The sequence below is a fragment of the Chanos chanos genome, chromosome 15, assembly GCF_902362185.1.
Source record: "Chanos chanos chromosome 15, fChaCha1.1, whole genome shotgun sequence".
Classification (NCBI taxonomy): Eukaryota; Metazoa; Chordata; class Actinopteri; order Gonorynchiformes; family Chanidae; genus Chanos; species Chanos chanos.
In genome coordinates, this window is record NC_044509.1 from 1,961,106 (window position 1) to 1,980,921 (window position 19,816).

At 42.2% G+C, this 19,816-nt stretch overlaps 2 protein-coding genes across 2 annotated transcripts; one reads left to right on the plus strand and one right to left on the minus strand.

Annotated features, from left to right (window-relative positions):
* Positions 1 to 3,893: 3,893 nt before the first annotated feature.
* zfpl1 (zinc finger protein-like 1) lies at positions 3,894 to 12,737 on the minus strand. Its single transcript, XM_030792523.1, has 8 exons — positions 12,663 to 12,737; positions 12,198 to 12,310; positions 11,540 to 11,651; positions 10,882 to 11,075; positions 10,268 to 10,343; positions 9,468 to 9,656; positions 5,543 to 5,666; positions 3,894 to 5,049 (listed from the first exon to the last, which is right to left on the minus strand). The coding sequence occupies exons 2-8, from the start codon at positions 12,297 to 12,299 to the stop codon at positions 4,863 to 4,865; spliced, it is 984 nt and encodes a 327-aa protein (XP_030648383.1). The 5' UTR covers positions 12,300 to 12,310; positions 12,663 to 12,737; the 3' UTR covers positions 3,894 to 4,862.
* A 1,019-nt stretch (positions 12,738 to 13,756) lies between these two features.
* On the plus strand, positions 13,757 to 15,600 carry cdca5 (cell division cycle associated 5). Its single transcript, XM_030792915.1, has 5 exons — positions 13,757 to 13,823; positions 14,032 to 14,118; positions 14,279 to 14,340; positions 14,681 to 15,181; positions 15,520 to 15,600. The coding sequence occupies exons 1-5, from the start codon at positions 13,757 to 13,759 to the stop codon at positions 15,598 to 15,600; spliced, it is 798 nt and encodes a 265-aa protein (XP_030648775.1).
* Positions 15,601 to 19,816: the final 4,216 nt, after the last annotated feature.

Here is a 19,816-nt window from a genome sequence, read left to right on the forward strand (position 1 = left end):
TCTCATCCAGGCCAAACAATACCGCATCAAATTTGTACTGTCACTAACAGTGTGGACGTCTGTCTCTTTAAAAAACACTGGGTACTAACGTTCTAACGCCCACCTGCTTCTGCAGCGGCAAAGTGTGTCATCTTGACCTGTGCTTGCGGGCCGAGATGAAGATAAGTCATATTTGTTTTTATCATTTTAACTGTTGCTTTTGTATGCATGAACACTTTTCATGAAGCAGACGGTACACCTCGCCCAGTATAAACTGTGTTTAAATTGTAACAGAGCCAGTTTGAATTTACACAAGATTTACAACATAATCTTACATTATAGCATATTAAAGCACCGAAACATTTTCATCGCGACTGCGCCAACAAACCGCACCAAACGAAACTGCAGCAATTTTTAGCAACACAGTAAATCAGTTATCACTGCTTTCACACAAGTACGACTTGTTAAGCATCATTTGGGCTCCCGTAAGGACAGCACCCTACAGATAATGCAAAACCCAGACGGAAATCAAAGTTTGGTCATTTTTCTCCTAGTTACAAACCGGGACTACTGCGAGAAATACCCAGACGCATTACGGTACAATAATGGTACCATAAAACCGACCGTTCATCAGTCAATGCGTAAATACGTGTTTGAGGCTTAAGCACAGATGGGTCTAAATATGATGTTTAATCCAAAACTGTTCATGTAAGTTTGGTTTTGCGCCCTCACCCCACCCGACTTTTTTTTCCTTTTTTTTTTTTTAACAGCAAGGTAATTTGTTATTTCTTGCTAAATCCTATGACTCCTTCCATTGTTGCGAGATTTTATCTATGATTTTGATGTTTTTGTATCCCGGTGTTTTCTACTGGTGAATTTGACAATTAGCTCAGTGATATATCTCTTGCTGTCTTCACAGTGGCAGTATATTATATGTCCATTTTCATAGTTGCTGTAGCAGCAACCGGTCCAGCAGAGTGAAAGACTCGGTGTCATTTCGAGGGCAGTGTTAAGCGTTTATGACGTCATCCTGACAGGAGTGTGTAATCTCTATTATGACATTCTGATGACAGTCTTTGGCATGAACCGGGCCATTTGGAAGTGTCCATTTTAGTAACAATTTTTGATTTTGCTTGCATGCTTAAATTTGTGCGTGAAATTTTGAAACAACAAGGTGTCATTTTCTGAAAGACGATAGAAGCTGTTAAGATAGGATTTCTTATGATAGGTGCTCAGTGAAACTCTAGTTTAAACCACTTTGACAGCGGTAATGAAACATACTGAATCCTAAGCGTTTTCAGAACAACATTACAGGGTGTAGTGCTGTAACAGCACGGTGCTGCTGTAACTCATGGAGTGTAACAGAGGTGTCACATCAGATGAGAGAACATTTGACCCCAGGTGTTCCTCTGCTCTGTGAGTATTCTGCTCTGTATCATTCAGCCTCACACGTGTATCATATCTGAACTGTTATATGCATCTTAATCATCATCATTTACAGAAATGATAAACTCAGCTTACACAAGAGACCCCATGTTTCACACTGTATTTTATGTATAAAAAAAGGAGTTTGATTGTTGGTCTGGTACAGAGTAAATATTCTGAACTCTTAAAGTCATTTACATGGTGACAGTTCCACTCATCTGGTAAGTAACTTGAGTGATGTTTCTATTAATTCTTCATGTCTTTTGTAGTTTTTATGGCACTAAATCAAACCATGTGCATAGATAAGGATGTTTGATATTCTTTCAGAATGATTTTTAAAAAATCATCTAAACATATGCTCAAGCATTGATTCCGAGTGGAAACTGTATTGATTATTCAGTGACTGATGGTGTTGATGTTATGGTACTGATCACACAGTGACTGATGGTGTTGGAATTATGGAGTTGATCACACAGTGAGTGATGGTGTTGATGTTATGGTATTGATTACACAGTGACTGATGGTGTTGGTGTTATGGTATTGATTACACAGTGATCAAAGGTGTTGATATTATGGTATGGATTACACAATGATTGATGGTGTTGGTGTTATGGTACTGATGGACAGGTCAGCTGTATCTGAGCGGTTGCTGTCGGTCTCCGTGTCCAAGGCCGTCCTGTACACAGTGCTCTCCCTGGTCGTATGCTTCTCTCTGCTCACACTTCTCTTCACTGACCTGGTCTACCACCGTCTGGCCCCACTGTCCACCTTACACAACCAGGACCACACCGAAGTCATACTGGTATCACAATGTTCTTCATGTTTGTTATGCACAGACTGCATTCAACGCGGAGGGGAACCTTGGGGTTTTCAGAGGGAAGTTGGGATTAGAACCGGACTGACAGGTGCATGGCTCTGTAAATGGGTGCATGCAACAGTCCACAAAAAAAAACATCATTTGGTTATCGTTTGGTAACGATATAAAATCCAAAGTGATAATCTAAAGAGACATTACGGGTGTATTCCAAAAGACAAGAACCATCCTTTCAGCACATGCTCCCCCTGTCTGTGGGTGCACCAGGGGCTCACTCTCTGACCTTATGGAGGGTCAGAGGACAGCCCTCTACTGAGTCACAAAGGTCCAGAGCCTGTGGGGATCATGTGACCCATCGTGGCTTGAAAGAGGGAGGGGCCTCATAATTAAGTTGTGGTGATTGGCTCTTTAAAGGCCACTGTGTGTGTCACTGGGCATTTTTATTTGTTCTTTAGAATGCCCCGTGTCACGTCTGTACCAGAGAGTCTGAATTAGCCCAGACAGTCACCGCACCCCTTAGCCTCAGAATCAGAAGCCTCTGAGACACCCAAAAGTCAAAGGTCGACACTCTAATCTCTCATCCTGTTCTTTTTTGACCCACAGATGTTCCAGGTGTTTAGTTTTTACTGTGCGTTACTGGGGACAGTTTATGCATTAAGAGAAGAAAAGAGAAGACTGACCATCGTTGCAAAGGCGTCGATCTGTGAGTATCTGCCTCTTTTTCTTTGCTTGTTGTTTGTTTTTTTTTTCTGTTTTTTTGTTTTAATCATGACGTAGTTCAGAGAGTAATGGCATGTTTGATTCATGGAGGTGATTACAGCTCAAAGAGTGATTACGGATGCGGCTCCCTGTTGTTTTTTGTGTATCGTTTCTTTCCAGAGATGAATAAGCTGTAATGGCCCCTCACTCATTTACCCTGTCACGTCTTTTTCCCCAGGTTTCAACCTGGCTGTATTCCTGGCTCGATTTTTGTTTGAGTGTGTGATGATTCCTGTCAGGAAGTCATGACCAGCAGTCCGTAACAAGCTATCATTTAATAAAAACATTGCCAAACGGGGTGATATTCTAGAATTTCATAAAAACATGTCTGTTTGCCAATTTTTTTTTGCAGTAAATAGGACATGACTTCGTTTGGCTAACGAACGAAAGCGAATTTGACGTGGCCTGAAATGTCAGGAGGTGCGTCACGTATTTCATTGTACTGATGTCGTCATGAAAACAGCACAATCTTTTATAAAGTTCATAATTTAATAGAGACGTCGTTTGTGAATAGACCAAAATCTCATGACCTGGAATTACAGCTACATTAAAAGCCAGAGTTCTGTACAAATACACATGCCCATGTTGAGGACAAATCCAGTTTCCATTATAATATACCACGCTGTGTAAGAGCTGTCCGTTCACTGCCTCCAAATGTTTTAGATGTGAAAAGCCTCAGATGATCACTCCCCGAAAGCAGTGGGGTTTTCTAGGACTGGTCAGAAACCAGTCTGAATAAAGTTAGATGCTCAGTTCCCCATGACAGAAATGCCTAATGTACAGTATCAAAAGTTAAAGGGGGGGGGGGGTGCTGGAGAGAGTAGTGTTGACACACCTGGAAATGATCTGAATTAAGGGAATTCAGTTTGATAAATATGAATAACCTTTAAAGCAGTCAAGTGAAAAAAACAAAAACAAAAACAAACAAACCCAACACAAATCACATCCAAAACCATATGAATCACGGACAATATGCTGATATAGACAGTCTGTACTCTGTGACACTGCACAGAGGGCTGGACATGGTCATTTCTATGACAATTCAAAAGCAGACTCCACCTCTGTGCAGCATGGCCAGCGATGCTCTCCCACGTCAGGGAATGTGGAGTTGTGTATACAGAGACGTTACGTTAATGTACTGATTATCAATTATGTGATAATCATACTGTGAATAAATCAGTCAGTCAGGGATCCCACTGTGTCCTGGAGAAAACTTCATCAGCCTATGCAGCTGTGTGTGTGTGTGTGTGCGCGTGTGTGCGTGCGTGCATGCGCACACATTTACACTCACGCAAGAACTTGATATTTTCTGTATTTTCAGAGATGGAAGAAGGAGATTAATGTTTGCCAGCAGGTGAAGAGACACAGTAACAGATCACTAGGACATATAAAACAGCAGCTGTTGTCAGGAATACCAAACCACTGTACTGCAAAAGAAAAAACAAAATCACTCTGGAAAACCCACTCCCTTCCCAGCACCTATGAATGTCTATGAGTGTATCAGGACTGAACCTGTGTGTTAGAGAAATGCATACGCGTGTAAAGGACATGAATACACACGCGCACACACACACATACACACACACTCATATACACACACACACTCATACAGAGCATGTGATCAAAGGACTCTGAGAGAACCAGTTTTGTCGTTTAGCTGTCGGGAGAAAAGGGCCCTGCTTAGTGCCCCCGCAGCAGTAAACTCAGAGAGTCTGAGGCCTGTTTAGTGAAGAGGGCCTCTCTTTTCTTCTCCAGCTAAAGGACAAAATCAAGCCAAACCCCCCAATCCTTCCATCTGGTCCTGTTCTACCCAGATAACCCATCCCAGTTCAGAGTCCAGAACCGTTCTCCTCTGCCACCAGAGCGGAGCAGGAGACAGCCCGGCTCACATGTTCCCCACGCGGATGTTTGGGTTCAGCATGGGGTCCAGGTTCGGGTCGGACTCGGCCGAGGCCCGGCCCAGTTTGGCCATGATGATGATGAGGGTGAAGAAGCCAACCACGCCCAGCAGGAGCAGCATCAGCACCCTCTGTTTCAGAGTCAGCGCCCGTTTCTTATTGCCCGTGCGGTTCCTGAGTGGAGAAATACAACACATCTTTTATCCGCAACTTTAAAGAGGAATTCTTTCATTCTTTAGGTATTACTCTACTATGAATGACAAAATCAAAGAGCAAAATCAAGGTCAAATCCGGACAGTGAATTCACTTTAGGATCTGTGTAACAGATCACAGTAACAGGGAGGCTGATTCTGGACAGTAAACTCACTTTAGGATCTGTGTAACAGATCACAGTAACAGAGAGGCTGATTCTGGACAGTGAACTCACTTTAGGATCTGTGTAACAGATCACAGTAACAGAGAGGCTGACTCTGGACAGTAAACTCACTTTAGGATCTGTGTAACAGATCACAGTAACAGGGAGGCTGATTCTGGACAGTAAACTCACTTTAGGATCTGTGTAACAGATCACAGTAACAGGGAGGCTGATTCTGGACAGTAAACTCACTTTAGGATCTGTGTAACAGATCACAGTAACAGGGAGGCTGATTCTGGACAGTAAACTCACTTTAGGATCTGTGCAAACCAGCTGAGCGTGGGCCGTCGGCGATACTTGTCATCGTCAAAGTCGATCTGTGTCACAGAGGCGTGACCTGAATCCCGCGTGTCATACACCTTTCTGGGGGATGAGGCTGTGAGAAAACATAAAGAATAATTAATAATTAGTATAATTTATGATTAATAATTAATATACCTATATAACAAGCATTTATAAAAAACATTAACAAGTCTTCATTTAGCACCCCAGTGGGTGGACACTGTGGCAATATTTATTGGAAAATATCAGACTAGCACACAACAGCGTGTAAAAAAAAAAAAAAAAAAAAAAATGGACAAATTGGGAGTAAAGCACCAATACTTTAATATGATAAAAATGTAAGAACATTCACAGAAACAGCTGAAAAAAATCAACACAATGGAGTGGTAATGAATCATGAACAGTGAACGAGTAAACTTTGTTACACGACTTATGTAAGACTGTATTAGATAGGACAATGTAGGGACAGAAAAGCATTAATAGTGAGGGTAACTGTTACCTGTGTTGATGGTATTGGATGTGATGTGTGTAACTGTTACCTGTGTTGATGGTGATGGTATTGGAGGTGATGTGTGTAACTGTTACCTGTGTTGATGGTGATGGTGTCAGATGTGATGTGTGCAACTGTTACCTGTGTTGATGGTGATGGTGTCAGATGTGATGTGTGTAACTGTTACCTGTGTTGATGGTGATGGGATTGGATGTGATGTGTGTAACTGTTACCTGTGTTGATGGTGATGGGATTGGATGTGATGTGTGTAACTGTTACCTGTGTTGATGGTGTCAGATGTGATGTGTGTAACTGTTACCTGTGTTGATGGTGATGGTGTCAGATGTGATGTGTGTAACTGTTACCTGTGTTGATGGTGATGGTGTCAGATGTGATGTGTGTAACTGTTACCTGTGTTGATGGTGATGGTATTGGAGGTGATGTGTATAACTGTTACCTGTGTTGATGGTGATGGTGTCAGATGTGATGTGTGTAACTGTTACCTGTGTTGATGGTGATGGTATTGGAGGTGATGTGTATAACTGTTACCTGTGTTGATGGTGATGGTGTCAGATGTGATGTGTGTAACTGTTACCTGTGTTGATGGTGATGGTATTGGAGGTGATGTGTATAACTGTTACCTGTGTTGATGGTGATGGTGTCGGATGTGATGTGTGTAACTGTTACCTGTGTTGATGGTGATGGTGTCAGATGTGATGTGTGTAACTGTTACCTGTGTTGATGGTGATGGGATTGGATGTGATGTGTGTAACTGTTACCTGTGTTGATGGTGATGGGATTGGATGTGATGTGTGTAACTGTTACCTGTGTTGATGGTGATGGTGTCGGATGTGATGTGTGTAACTGTTACCTGTGTTGATGGTGTCAGATGTGATGTGTGTAACTGTTACCTGTGTTGATGGTGATGGTGTCAGATGTGATGTGTGTAACTGTTACCTGTGTTGATGGTGATGGTATTGGAGGTGATGTGTATAACTGTTACCTGTGTTGATGGTGATGGTGTCAGATGTGATGTGTGTAACTGTTACCTGTGTTGATGGTGATGGTATTGGAGGTGATGTGTATAACTGTTACCTGTGTTGATGGTGATGGTGTCAGATGTGATGTGTGTAACTGTTACCTGTGTTGATGGTGATGGTGTCGGATGTGATGTGTGTAACTGTTACCTGTGTTGATGGTGATGGTGCCAGATGTGATGTGTGTAACTGTTACCTGTGTTGATGGTGATGGGATTGGATGTGATGTGTGTAACTGTTACCTGTGTTGATGGTGATGGGATTGGATGTGATGTGTGTAACTGTTACCTGTGTTGATGGTGATGGTGTCAGATGTGATGTGTGTAACTGTTACCTGTGTTGATGGTGATGGTATTGGAGGTGATGTGTATAACTGTTACCTGTGTTGATGGTGATGGTGTCGGATGTGATGTGTGTAACTGTTACCTGTGTTGATGGTGATGGTATTGGAGGTGATGTGTATAACTGTTACCTGTGTTGATGGTGATGGTGTCAGATGTGATGTGTGTAACTGTTACCTGTGTTGATGGTGATGGTATTGGAGGTGATGTGTATAACTGTTACCTGTGTTGATGGTGATGGTGTCAGATGTGATGTGTGTAACTGTTACCTGTGTTGATGGTGATGGTGTCGGATGTGATGTGTGTAACTGTTACCTCTGTTGATGGTGATGGTGTCAGATGTGATGTGTGTAACTGTTACCTGTGTTGATGGTGATGGGATTGGATGTGATGTGTGTAACTGTTACCTGTGTTGATGGTGTCAGATGTGATGTGTGTAACTGTTACCTGTGTTGATGGTGATGGTGTCGGATGTGATGTGTGTAACTGTTACCTGTGTTGATGGTGATGGTATTGGAGGTGATGTGTATAACTGTTACCTGTGTTGATGGTGATGGTGTCAGATGTGATGTGTGTAACTGTTACCTGTGTTGATGGTGATGGTATTGGAGGTGATGTGTATAACTGTTACCTGTGTTGATGGTGATGGTGTCAGATGTGATGTGTGTAACTGTTACCTGTGTTGATGGTGATGGTGTCGGATGTGATGTGTGTAACTGTTACCTCTGTTGATGGTGATGGTGTCAGATGTGATGTGTGTAACTGTTACCTGTGTTGATGGTGATGGGATTGGATGTGATGTGTGTAACTGTTACCTGTGTTGATGGTGTCAGATGTGATGTGTGTAACTGTTACCTGTGTTGATGGTGATGGTATTGGAGGTGATGTGTGTAACTGTTACCTGTGTTGATGGTGATGGTGTCAGATGTGATGTGTGTAACTGTTACCTGTGTTGATGGTGATGGTATTGGATGTGATGTGTATAACTGTTACCTGTGTTGATGGTGATGGTGTCAGATGTGATGTGTGTAACTGTTACCTGTGTTGATGGTGATGGTATTGGAGGTGATGTGTATAACTGTTACCTGTGTTGATGGTGATGGTATTGGAGGTGATGTGTGTAACTGTTACCTGTGTTGATGGTGATGGTGTCGGATGTGATGTGTGTAACTGTTACCTGTGTTGATGGTGATGGTATTGGAGGTGATGTGTGTAACTGTTACCTGTGTTGATGGTGATGGTGTCGGATGTGATGTGTGTAACTGTTACCTGTGTTGATGGTATTGGATGTGATGTGTGTAACTGTTACCTGTGTTGATGGTATTGGATGTGATGTGTGTAACTGTTACCTGTGTTGATGGTGATGGTGTCGGATGTGATGTATGTAACTGTTACCTGTGTTGTTGGTATTGGATGTGATGTGTGTAACTGTTACCTGTGTTGATGGTGATGGTGTCAGATGTGATGTGTGTAACTGTTACCTGTGTTGATGGTGATGGTATTGGAGGTGATGTGTGTAACTGTTACCTGTGTTGATGGTGATGGTGTCAGATGTGATGTGTGTAACTGTTACCTGTGTTGATGGTGATGGTGTCGGATGTGATGTGTGTAACTGTTACCTGTGTTGATGGTGATGGTGTTGGATGTGACGTGTGTAACTGTTACCTGTGTTGATGGTGATGTTGTCAGATGTGATGTGTGTAACTGTTACCTGTGTTGATGGTGATGGTGTCAGATGTGATGTGTGTAACTGTTACCTGTGTTGATGGTGATGGTGTCGGATGTGATGTGTGTAACTGTTACCTGTGTTGATGGTGATGTTGTCAGATGTGATGTGTGTAACTGTTACCTGTGTTGATGGTGTCAGATGTGATGTGTGTAACTGTTACCTGTGTTGATGGTGATGGTGTCGGATGTGATGTGTGTAACTGTTACCTGTGTTGATGGTGATGGTGTCAGATGTGATGTGTGTAACTGTTACCTGTGTTGATGGTGATGGTGTCAGATGTGATGTGTGTAACTGTTACCTGTGTTGATGGTGATGGTGTCGGATGTGGTAGCTGTAATCATGTCGATGACGGAGTGGTCATGGGCGGCCAGTCCTCCGTTGTTGTGGACCAGTGGTCGGGCCTCCTGATGAAGAGGGGATGTGACCAGACTGGGCTCAGGGGTGTAGGAGAGGGAGGGGGCAGATACAGATGACTCTGCAGCCTGGGCTGTTGAACACAGACATTGGGGGGGGGGTGGAGTAAGACTGAGAGCCAATAACGTGAGGATATTCTGCTAATGTCAGCCAATAAAAACACCCGATGACTGCTGAGGGCAGCACTAAAGCCGGTCTTATGACCAAACTGTTAAGTGCTCTGCTTTTTTTATATGAAGGTGAGTGGAACTCAGCGAAACAATGTGCAGCTTTCCTCTCCCCGGTGAACTGACCTCAGATCAGCCTTATTAAAGAATTAATATCCTGATATGTAAATCAAATCCTCTCCACAGACCAGTACATATATTTCCTCTAGAAGATGGAATTCATGATTTTAAACTGTTAAATTCATCACACTTATCAGTGGAGTGTGGGCGCCCCCATCTGAGTCTTGCAATCTCTAAAGCTTTCTTAAGAACCCAAGAGACTTTTTTTCTTCCCGCCCTCACTGCCAACATACCGACCGTTGGATTTTAGGCTCAGGATTCTGTAAGGGTGCTTTGGAACAATGCGGACGGTCTATACAAACATCTGTTGACGCTGACTCGTTTCCATGTGTTACGACAACGTGAAATCTTTGAGACGAAGGAAGGGCATTGCAGAGAAGGGGACAGATGTACGTACTGTCAAACGCGGACCAGTCGCTGTAATCTGTGACATCCTGTGTCATGCTCTCCTCTGGCTCGGCTGGGTCTTCGATCTGTAGACGGCGAGGAAGGAGATTGATTCAGTCCCAGAAATAATTTATGAAATCATTTGGCATTTGATCAAACAGTTATTACGAAAATGTACATTTGATGGCAATCAACTGACAGGAAAAAAAAAGCCTAATCTTTCTCAGTCAGCTGGTCAGTTTTTCTGGCTCAGATATAGACAAAATCTGAAAAGAAACATGCTCCCTAAAGTAATGTACAGATTCAATTGATTTGCCCTGTATCCTATTCATAGTCATCATTTCATTCAAGACTGATCCTCAAAGGCAATGCACAGCTGAACAATTTCACCTCTAACTATCTGTGAAAGTGTCTTTGAGCCTTAGTCAGTCATACTTCCCAACATGGATCTCCATCTCTCTCAATGACATTTTAGTGGTGAATCTCAGGACAGAGCACTTGACATGTAGGACTAGTAATAAACTTTGTCTGAGAGAACAGCTCTGATTGAGCAGTCAAACACAACCCTGTGCCTGTAAGCCACATGTTCACTGCTGTCACTGGAGTAACTGCGAGTGTCCTCACCAGTGGGAGGCCCAGCCCTGCTCTGGCCCAGTTGACAGAGGACAGCTGGTCTCTCAGCATGTCTGCCACGGGACTGGCCAGGTTTGACGGAGGAAACACGGGGCCCTGACACGTTGGGCACTGGTATCCCGCCGGAGCGGTGTACAGGGGCAAACGGGACGCCAGGTCGTTCAGACATGACCAATGGAAAACATCTGAAAAGTGCAAAACTCAGATTATAATCTCACTGGCACATGCAATACCTCACAGATATCTCTCAGGAACATTTGCGCTGAGGTCTAGGCACTTAGGTTTAATTAACCTGTTACAGAACAGAAGCTCTGTATTTTCTGGATTGCCTGCAACAGTAACAAGTGTATATTTCACAGTTTAAATTAAGCTCAGTATGGGACCAACTCAACTATGACTCATTTTCATCACAAATACATCAGTCCATCACGACAGGATCTCTCTCTCTCTCTCTCTCTCCCCCTCCTCTTTCTTTTTCAAATTACCTGTCCTCCTACAGATCCTGTTTCCTCTATATACACCTCAAAGCATTAAAACACAATGATATTTGTGTTAACATTAAAACACTTAAGGCTGACAAAACTCTGCTAATCCAGTGGATGATGTGTCAGACGTGTCCAGTGACCAGCCCCTATGTGACATCACTCACCATAACACACCAGCCTCACTGTGTCCTGGGAGTTCAGTGGGATACTGCACAGGCTGCAGTTTGGGTTGTAATCACTATCCTGCAGCCACTGAAGATAAGACTGTACAATGCACTGTACCCGAAGAGAGAGAAAAAAAGATCAAACTGATGTAAACAGGTACAGTGGTGTTTACAAATTCCAGTATGTGTAATCCATTATCCTGATAAAAGTAGGAATTTGGTTTTCCAACTATCATATTATTAACGACGGGATTATAGTAGAAGAAATTAGTATGGTGGAATTGATGGAAGAATTCCTGTAACTCGTCCAAAACATTTTACTTCCTAAAACACTTCTGATCCTGGGAAACATCCTTAAAATATTCTAAAAAAAATGACTTTTCACAGCTGTAAGAATATTAACTTTGTTGGAGACAGCATGAGATTCTAGTAGCTAAGAGGCTATCATCCCTGTCAAAGCTAGATTAACATCACTACAGCTGAACCGACAACTTTCTCTCGGTCACTCTGTACCGGCGCATTCCTAAGCAGTCTTAGAATTTTAAAATTGTTACTGGAATTTCTTCTTCTTTTCCGAAACCCCCTCGCATATTAGTTTCAAAAACTTTTTCACGCCAAATGACACTGCTTTAATATTCCAGAGACGGAATTCACAAACCTTATTGTGATTGGAGACGAGGCAGTGTTCGCACACATTGACTCGGTGCTCGAAACAGAACAGGTTGGTCACCTTCCTCTTGGGGCACTTACACAGACCCATGGCCTGACAAACTGAACACAAACACACCCATGTTTTTAGCCTGTCATATTACAGAGCTTTGTCAAATCTTCTTCATCAAGCATGTACAAATATCGGCTCGACACGTCGAGAGAAATAAGAATCACGTTAGAACTAGGCTAAAACAATGCATATATACTGTAGCAAATCAGGCAAACTGGATCAATAACTCATCTCAGGATGTCGTGCTCTGACAGACTTACTGGATCTAGTTAGTTTACTTACTAGCTACATGAGTTAGCCAGTAAAGAGTTGACAAAACCACTGATAATTATATGATCCGATGTTTCTGATCTAACATGAAAATGTCAAACTTTTAAAGCTAGTTTATATGTGAGACATTACCTGAAAGGTCCGAGATTAGACAGTTCCTGCGGCTCTTCCAGTATCTGTCATCCAAGCGAGTTTTCCTGTGTTTATCACTGGCTACGTAGTTAGCATTTACCAGAGAGGATATTTTTGCCACGTCTCTTCCGCTGTGGTCGCGAGTTTATGTTGTCACCTTTTCATAATTGAAGAATGACTATATTCATTACCGCCACCTACCGCTTCGGATGAAAAAAAAACAAAACAAAAAGTATAGATCTATAATCCATAGATCAGTAGTATTCAACGTGCGTGACAGATATCCAAGAAAAGTATGTTGATTCGAATAATACACAATAGAACATGTAAATAAAAGGCAGAGAAGGTATTCGAATATATCCAAAGCATAAAGTGTCTCAAAGTATATTCTTCTGTTCTTTTATGACTTTGATTATACTGATGCAATGTCTCTCGTCCATTTTAATCAGAAGTTGTTCCCTTTTACTTTTAACATTTTAATAATCCAACGAGACACATCAATTTATGGTGTCATAGCCGTTGATTGTCAATAAATCAACAAGACAATTAAAAAAAAAAGTGCAACAAAGAGGCAGGCGCGCGCACACACACACACACACACACACACACACACACACACACCTTGTAAAATACTGGTAACTATGAAGGTTCTGATATCTTTCCACGATTTGTGTGTGCCTTTCAGCAGAAGAACCCTTAACATCACCGTCACTTCACGAGGTGTTTGACAGGGTAAACTTTATGTATTAATTTACAAGAAATCTCTTTTGCCTTATTAGTTTGGGAATCATTTTTATTACCAGGGTCAACTCTTTTCCAATTTGTACTTTATTAACCAACCCCATATACACAAATACAAGTCTGCATATCATTCTAGGTGTTTTTAGCTCTATAACTGTCTCGCCAGCAACCATTTCCGGTGCGAGAAGGCGGGCGATTTTGAAACGAGTAATGGATGGTGGCTTCTACAGTCTCACGACGAAGTCGAAGTTTAATTTGTAACCTGTCATATCTCAGTTTTGATATAGCCCGTAGTGCCTACTGTTTGAGTGTTCTGCAGTTATTTTAATTTCCTCGCTCAAATCTGGATGAGGATGAGTAACAGGACACCCAAGTTAGATTCGAGTGGACAGTCCGCCAAGAAGAGGGGCGAAAACAAAAGTATGTCTGGCATCTCAAACGTGCAATAAAAGTAGACTTTAGTACTACTAAGTTTCTTTTTAGTAATTGGGTGCTATACTGACGACATCAAGTACTACAAAATTGTAACGAGTTTGGCTGTTTAACCATCAGTCTTACATTATTGTCGAGTAACCAGCGCTGTCGTTACTGATGGGATTGTTTTGTTAACCTATGCGTTAAATTTCAGAACCAGATGAACCAACTCCTTCGCGGAGGAGATCTGCCCGATTGTCGGGAAATGAACAAACGAGCAAACCCAGTCTGATTCAGGTGGGTAAAACCACATATAGCCATGACCAAATATCGTTATGTCCTTCGCGTAAAAAAGACAGGACCAAAAATCCTTATGTAAGCATTTACATGATCAGTGACGAGATATAGTTGTGCTATTTGCTCTTAAACTGATCAGATGTATTTTGTGCTTTAGACCTCAGTACCAGTGGTTGCCAAACGTTCAACAATCACCGTCAGAAAAATCGCACCGAGGAAAACCCAGGTGAGTGGAAAATGTGTAGTGGAAAGTGGAGCGTATCGCCCAACAACGTAATATTACCCGTGCCGAAGCGTTAGGCCTCCAGATCTTAAGGCTTAATCTTTGTCTAAGAAACCTACTCGTAGACTTTAAATGATAAATTAGATTAGATTACCCAAACGTTGTTTTGGAATGTTTGGAAATACGTCTCTTTACCCTGTAGTAAACTGTTCAATTCTGTAGTACACATGTTCTTAATGTATTCTCGGGAATTGAAGAATTAAGTAAGTTCTCTTGTCAGTTTAGTTTTATGATAGTTTTCAGGGGTTTTTTTTTTTCACTGGAATGTTCTTTTCTCTGTCAGGTTCCATCACAGGAAAACAAAGAGAATGTGGAGCGACCATCTGACGTGACCGCCAAGAGGTCCAAAACCTTCTCCCCACCCCCAGCTCCGCTCTCCAAGCCCCCCAAAGTCCTGTCCCCCATCCTGCCCCCCAGGTCACCCCCGGCTCAGTCCCAAGACGAATCCCAGGATGCCCTGTGGTCCCAGAAGGTCCGGCGTTCCTACAGCCGACTCAGCGCGGGAGACGCCTCCTTCGAGAGTCCCAAACACCTGGCTTCGTCCTCCCCGTCTCCCAGCCATCGAGAGACCCTGTTTGGCTTCGAGAAACTCCTGACCCCCGAGGTGAACCGAAAAGCCAACCTTTCCAGAGGGGCACCCCAGGCCTCGTCCTCTCTCTGTGGGGGTTCATTTAACGCCTCCGCGGCCGACGAGAATTCAGCCTGCGCTGAGCCCGATCCCAACATCCCTGGAGTCGCCCTGTCCAAAAAAAACCTGAGGAGGAAGAGGGTGCAACAGATAAAGGTGAGTGAAAGAGCGAAGGCAGTCAGTCGGTCAGTCACAGAAACACTGCATTCACATAAATGAAACTCCTGCTGGATTCACGCTGTAATTTAACACGTCAAGTTCTTCTCTTCTTTTAAATCCAGTTATTTCTTGATCTCTGTATGATCCATGTATGAGATCTGGATACAGTGGTTGATGTACCATTTTAACAGATTTCTCGGTAACATAGCTGCACCAGAGACAACACATGTTTCCCAGTGTGGCTATTAATTGCTTTGGTGTCTTGTCTCTGATAATCTTGCTTTTCTGGTCAATGTAATACATTTACTAATTATTTATTTTCTTCCTGCTTCCAGATGTCAGAGTTTGATGTTCTGGCTGCAAAAATGAATGCAGAGTTTCAAGAAGCAGAAAGTTTTGAGTTGGTGGTGGAGTGACACTGTTCCCCAGACCCCGAAAGACAATCATATGATAACTTATCAAGATTTAAAAGTCCGGAAACTGACCCTTACACTGTTCAAGTCCGACGTTTCTTCTCTGCTGATCTCGGCGTTCTCTGACTAAATGCTGGAGATGTGTGGAAATCCATGGGAAAAGCCTGATTCAGTTGTCGTCTGACATTATCAGATTTCGTGGACGCAACACCAATCGCTTCACAGCGGCAGACACAAAAGAAAAGATATGTTATTGGTCAAAATCATTCTCTTCACTTTATAATACAACAGTGTTCTGTTTTTGCTTTTTTTTAACATATATATAAATGTATATCTTCTTGTTTTCGTAAGCTGAGGTTAGATGTTTTGTCATGGTCACCAGTGGGAGATAACGAAGATTTTCCTTCCCAATTGTATAAAAACTGTCTCTGCTTTTTGTCTGTTCATTTGGACTGTAACGCTAATACCAGTCAGATATTACTGCACTAAGGTCATACAGTACGAAACTGCTTTTCTCCATCTGTGGCTCTCCTGTGTGTATTGTCCCAGTGTTGTAGTGGCTGATAAAGGATTGTAGATCGAGAAGTAGTTTGACTGTGGTCTTACCAAACCAGTTAGTTTGTTATGTTCTAATTGGAGGAAATTAAGCATATTCAGTCATACGCAGGGTTGTAAAAGGCAGCGTACCAGTGCACTGCTCATGTCCACTGGAGAACATTCAGTCTGGAATCTTCTAGATATATTTGTTTGGAAAGCTTTTAAGACACACTAATCTCAAAGCCACACAAGTACATACATTTATAGGCTACACACAAAAAAAACAAAAAAAAAAACAGAGAGAAGATAGCTATGTTGCTTCTCTCTCTCTTCTCTAACTAAACCTGTCGTTGGCATTTTGCAAGTGTAGCCACTAGGGGGCAATCTTCCTCTCCAACATCTGCTCTGACATTAAATTCCCTTTGATCATCAGCAGTATGCCTAAATCCCAGCTGGTGTAGGTGACACATGCTGAAACTGAGGGAAGTGGTCAAACATGTGACCTGTCAATCAATAGCCTGACCTCACCCCCATGTTCTTTTATGAGAATGAGTAACATATTCTTCTTATTGTCATATTGAAGACTGGTTAAAACTAGGCCTGTCATCTAAAGAAAAAATAAAATTTCAAATTGTTTGATCCAAATAATGTTTCAACACAAATAATATGTTTTACATTACTTTCTCTTGTTACCCTGTGATACTGAGATGCATCTGAAAGGAAAAGAAAACTTTTCATTTTTCCCTGGCTTCATTTTACATAATAGTCACGTCGTTAAAATGTAAAATGTGCATTCCTGCGTTTAACTTCATACATGACAGATTTCCTGATGAAACTGCTCCCTCTGTGAAGTCTCTGTTGAATTGCGCTGTAAATAATACATTTCTGAGTGAAAAAAAAAAAAAAAAAGAAGTCTGTTTGGTCTCTTTTTCCACTTCACAACATTTTACCAAGCTTTGAATAGCTACATCTATCAAATCGCTCTCTGCAGTTTTGTTCACTTTTTAAAAGAACACACTTTATGTTGAAACTACAAGTGCCTTCCACTGCACTGAGGGTTACATAAGAAGGGCATATTCGTTTGAACACCGAGTTAGATCGAGAACTGGTAGACTGTAACCTTCCGTTCTCTTTGCTGGAGGGTGGGACCAGTGTGCTGCTGTTATCGATTAGCGAAGGACTGTGCAGGACTGAACAGCTGATCAATGATTGGCTGAGAGGGTAGGGGAGGTCACAGGGATTCCAAAGTGTTTGCCTTCCAGACTCTGACCAAAAAAAAACAACAAAAAAACATGCCTGCATACAGTGTGTGCACATGAATGGGTCTCCCAAACATAGGGTCACTCGTGCAGAAATTTCCATGCTGCAGTTTATTTTTTAATTTGTGCGCTCACATGTCAGAGGAAAACTGACACCAACATGTTATACCTCTTAGTCAGGATTAATGAGTTGCTATGTGTCAGTGAGAGATGTGTGTGTGTGTGTGTGTGTGTGTGAGAGAGAGAGAGGGTTGTACATTATTGAGCTATAGTTCGATTCTCAACGATTCCCTCTCGAAAATGAATCGTGAGAGAGCTACAGTTTTGACATAACAGGGGCGGATAGGTCAATACTGCCAGCGACACGTTAGCAGCGCATAATCCAAGCCCTCTGGCAAAGGAAATAAACCACTCATCTGATTTTATCGCCTGCACCAGGCCACAGCCAACAATAAACACACTCTGAGAACCGACTCAGAACAGAGGAGATAGTCAGTGACAATAAAGGAAGAGATGATCAACGCAAGTGCATTATCACAAGTATGTTGAATAATGCACTTGTAGCTCATTATAAATGTGGTATTTATTCCTGGACACGCAGTAACACATTTCGGGTTCCTGTCTGATGAGATGTTGTACGCTGCTCAGGTTCTTGCACTGTTGCCATGGCTCTGTGTTCAGCCCAGGGCATTTTGGGGTAATCAATCAGGAGGTATTGATCTTCCTCTTCCACGCACTTGGTCATGTTGGAAAATCAGTCCCATCTGACAGAGGGGAGGCTAACATGGGGTAGAAAAGTTGAGAGGACAACAAACTGCTTGTCATTTCTCTGCATCAACCCAGAGATGAATTACCCACAGCCGTTAACACTGGCTCATCACTGCCTTATTAACTAGCTAATCTATTCATCGTCTGATCTCATCTCATCTGTCTCACAGCAGTATTGTTTTCAAAGGATTTTATTTTTCTTCATCCTCTGTCACCTAGTAACGTTTTGTTCCATGGTGAAGGTAAGATTAATTAAGCCTCTTTTGTTTATTTGTGACAATTTTTTTTTTCTTTACTCATTTAACTTTGACATGTAACATGGAGTAACATTTACCAGTGATCTTAAAAATGAAATAATCTCTCGACTGACTGACAACAGATCCTAAAACGACACAATACTTTAGCATTTGAAAAAGTGTACCTTGTGCCTGAATCAAATTTTACACTCTTTTTCCTCCCCCAGTTTTGCTTGTTATTTTCCATTATCATTGGTGGTACAGTCTTGTTGTTTGTTTTGTTTTGTTTTTTTAAGGATCTGTGCGCTGTACTTGCTTTTTTTCCCAACGGATATTCAATGTTAATCCGTTGATGTTAATCTTAAAATCACGCATTTCCTAATTTCCCTACAGTGAAACTTACAGTCCTCAAAACCGGTCAGCACTAAAGACAGGTCTGTTGTTTTTAACTCTTCTGTCTTCCAGAGTATCAGCAGCCTGGACTGTGGCACAGTGTCTGCAGACGACAGGGCTCTGGGAAAACAAAAGCTTTTGGAAAAGTTCTTTACCACTCTGCCCGTGGAAAGACACACCTGGAAGGACAATAAAGGCAAAAACATGGCTCACCACCAATCACAACAACACCATCACAGACAGCACCATCACCACCCTCATCACCATCATCATCATCATCATCAACAACAACAACAACAACCCCACCACCAACAACAGCATCATCACAGCTCACACTTGACAGGGGATCGGGAAGGCTGTGGGTAGGTTTATACTGGTTTTTGACAGCTTAAAATTGACAAATTGGGGGATATTTTGTTATTAAGATACTGCATTTTCATACAATTATTTAAATATTAAAGGGCTGTTTTGTACTGGTAAATTAACTTTGGACTGAAAATAAACAGCAGTCACTCATATGATGGACTTAGAGCACTTTTAACTTAAACAGGGGTGTGTCATTCACCATATTTTCTGATAACAATCTTGAACCAATACACACACACACACACACACACACACACACATACAGACACACACAGTTTACCAAATGCCTTCTCATTTGCAAAACTAACAAAATACATTATACAGGATGCTTTGTTTATTTTTTTTCCTTTTACTAGTAGCTGTTCACCATCAGGAGGCAGCAGTGTTCACCATCGTCACCACGGTCACCATGCTCAAGAGCATCACCAGGGGAAGCCTCATCACTCACACCCTCACAATCCCCACCGTCGTCATCATAAGGAGAAGCATTTTCATACTGCAGAAATGGCTACCCACACCCACGCTTCTGTCACCTCCTCAAACTCCTCCACCTCCTCCTCTAGCTCATCCTCGTCGGCATCTTCATCTTCTTCTTCTCCCTCTTCTTCTGATTCCACCTCTTCCTCTTCATCTTCTTCCTCATCTTCCCCATCTTCATCT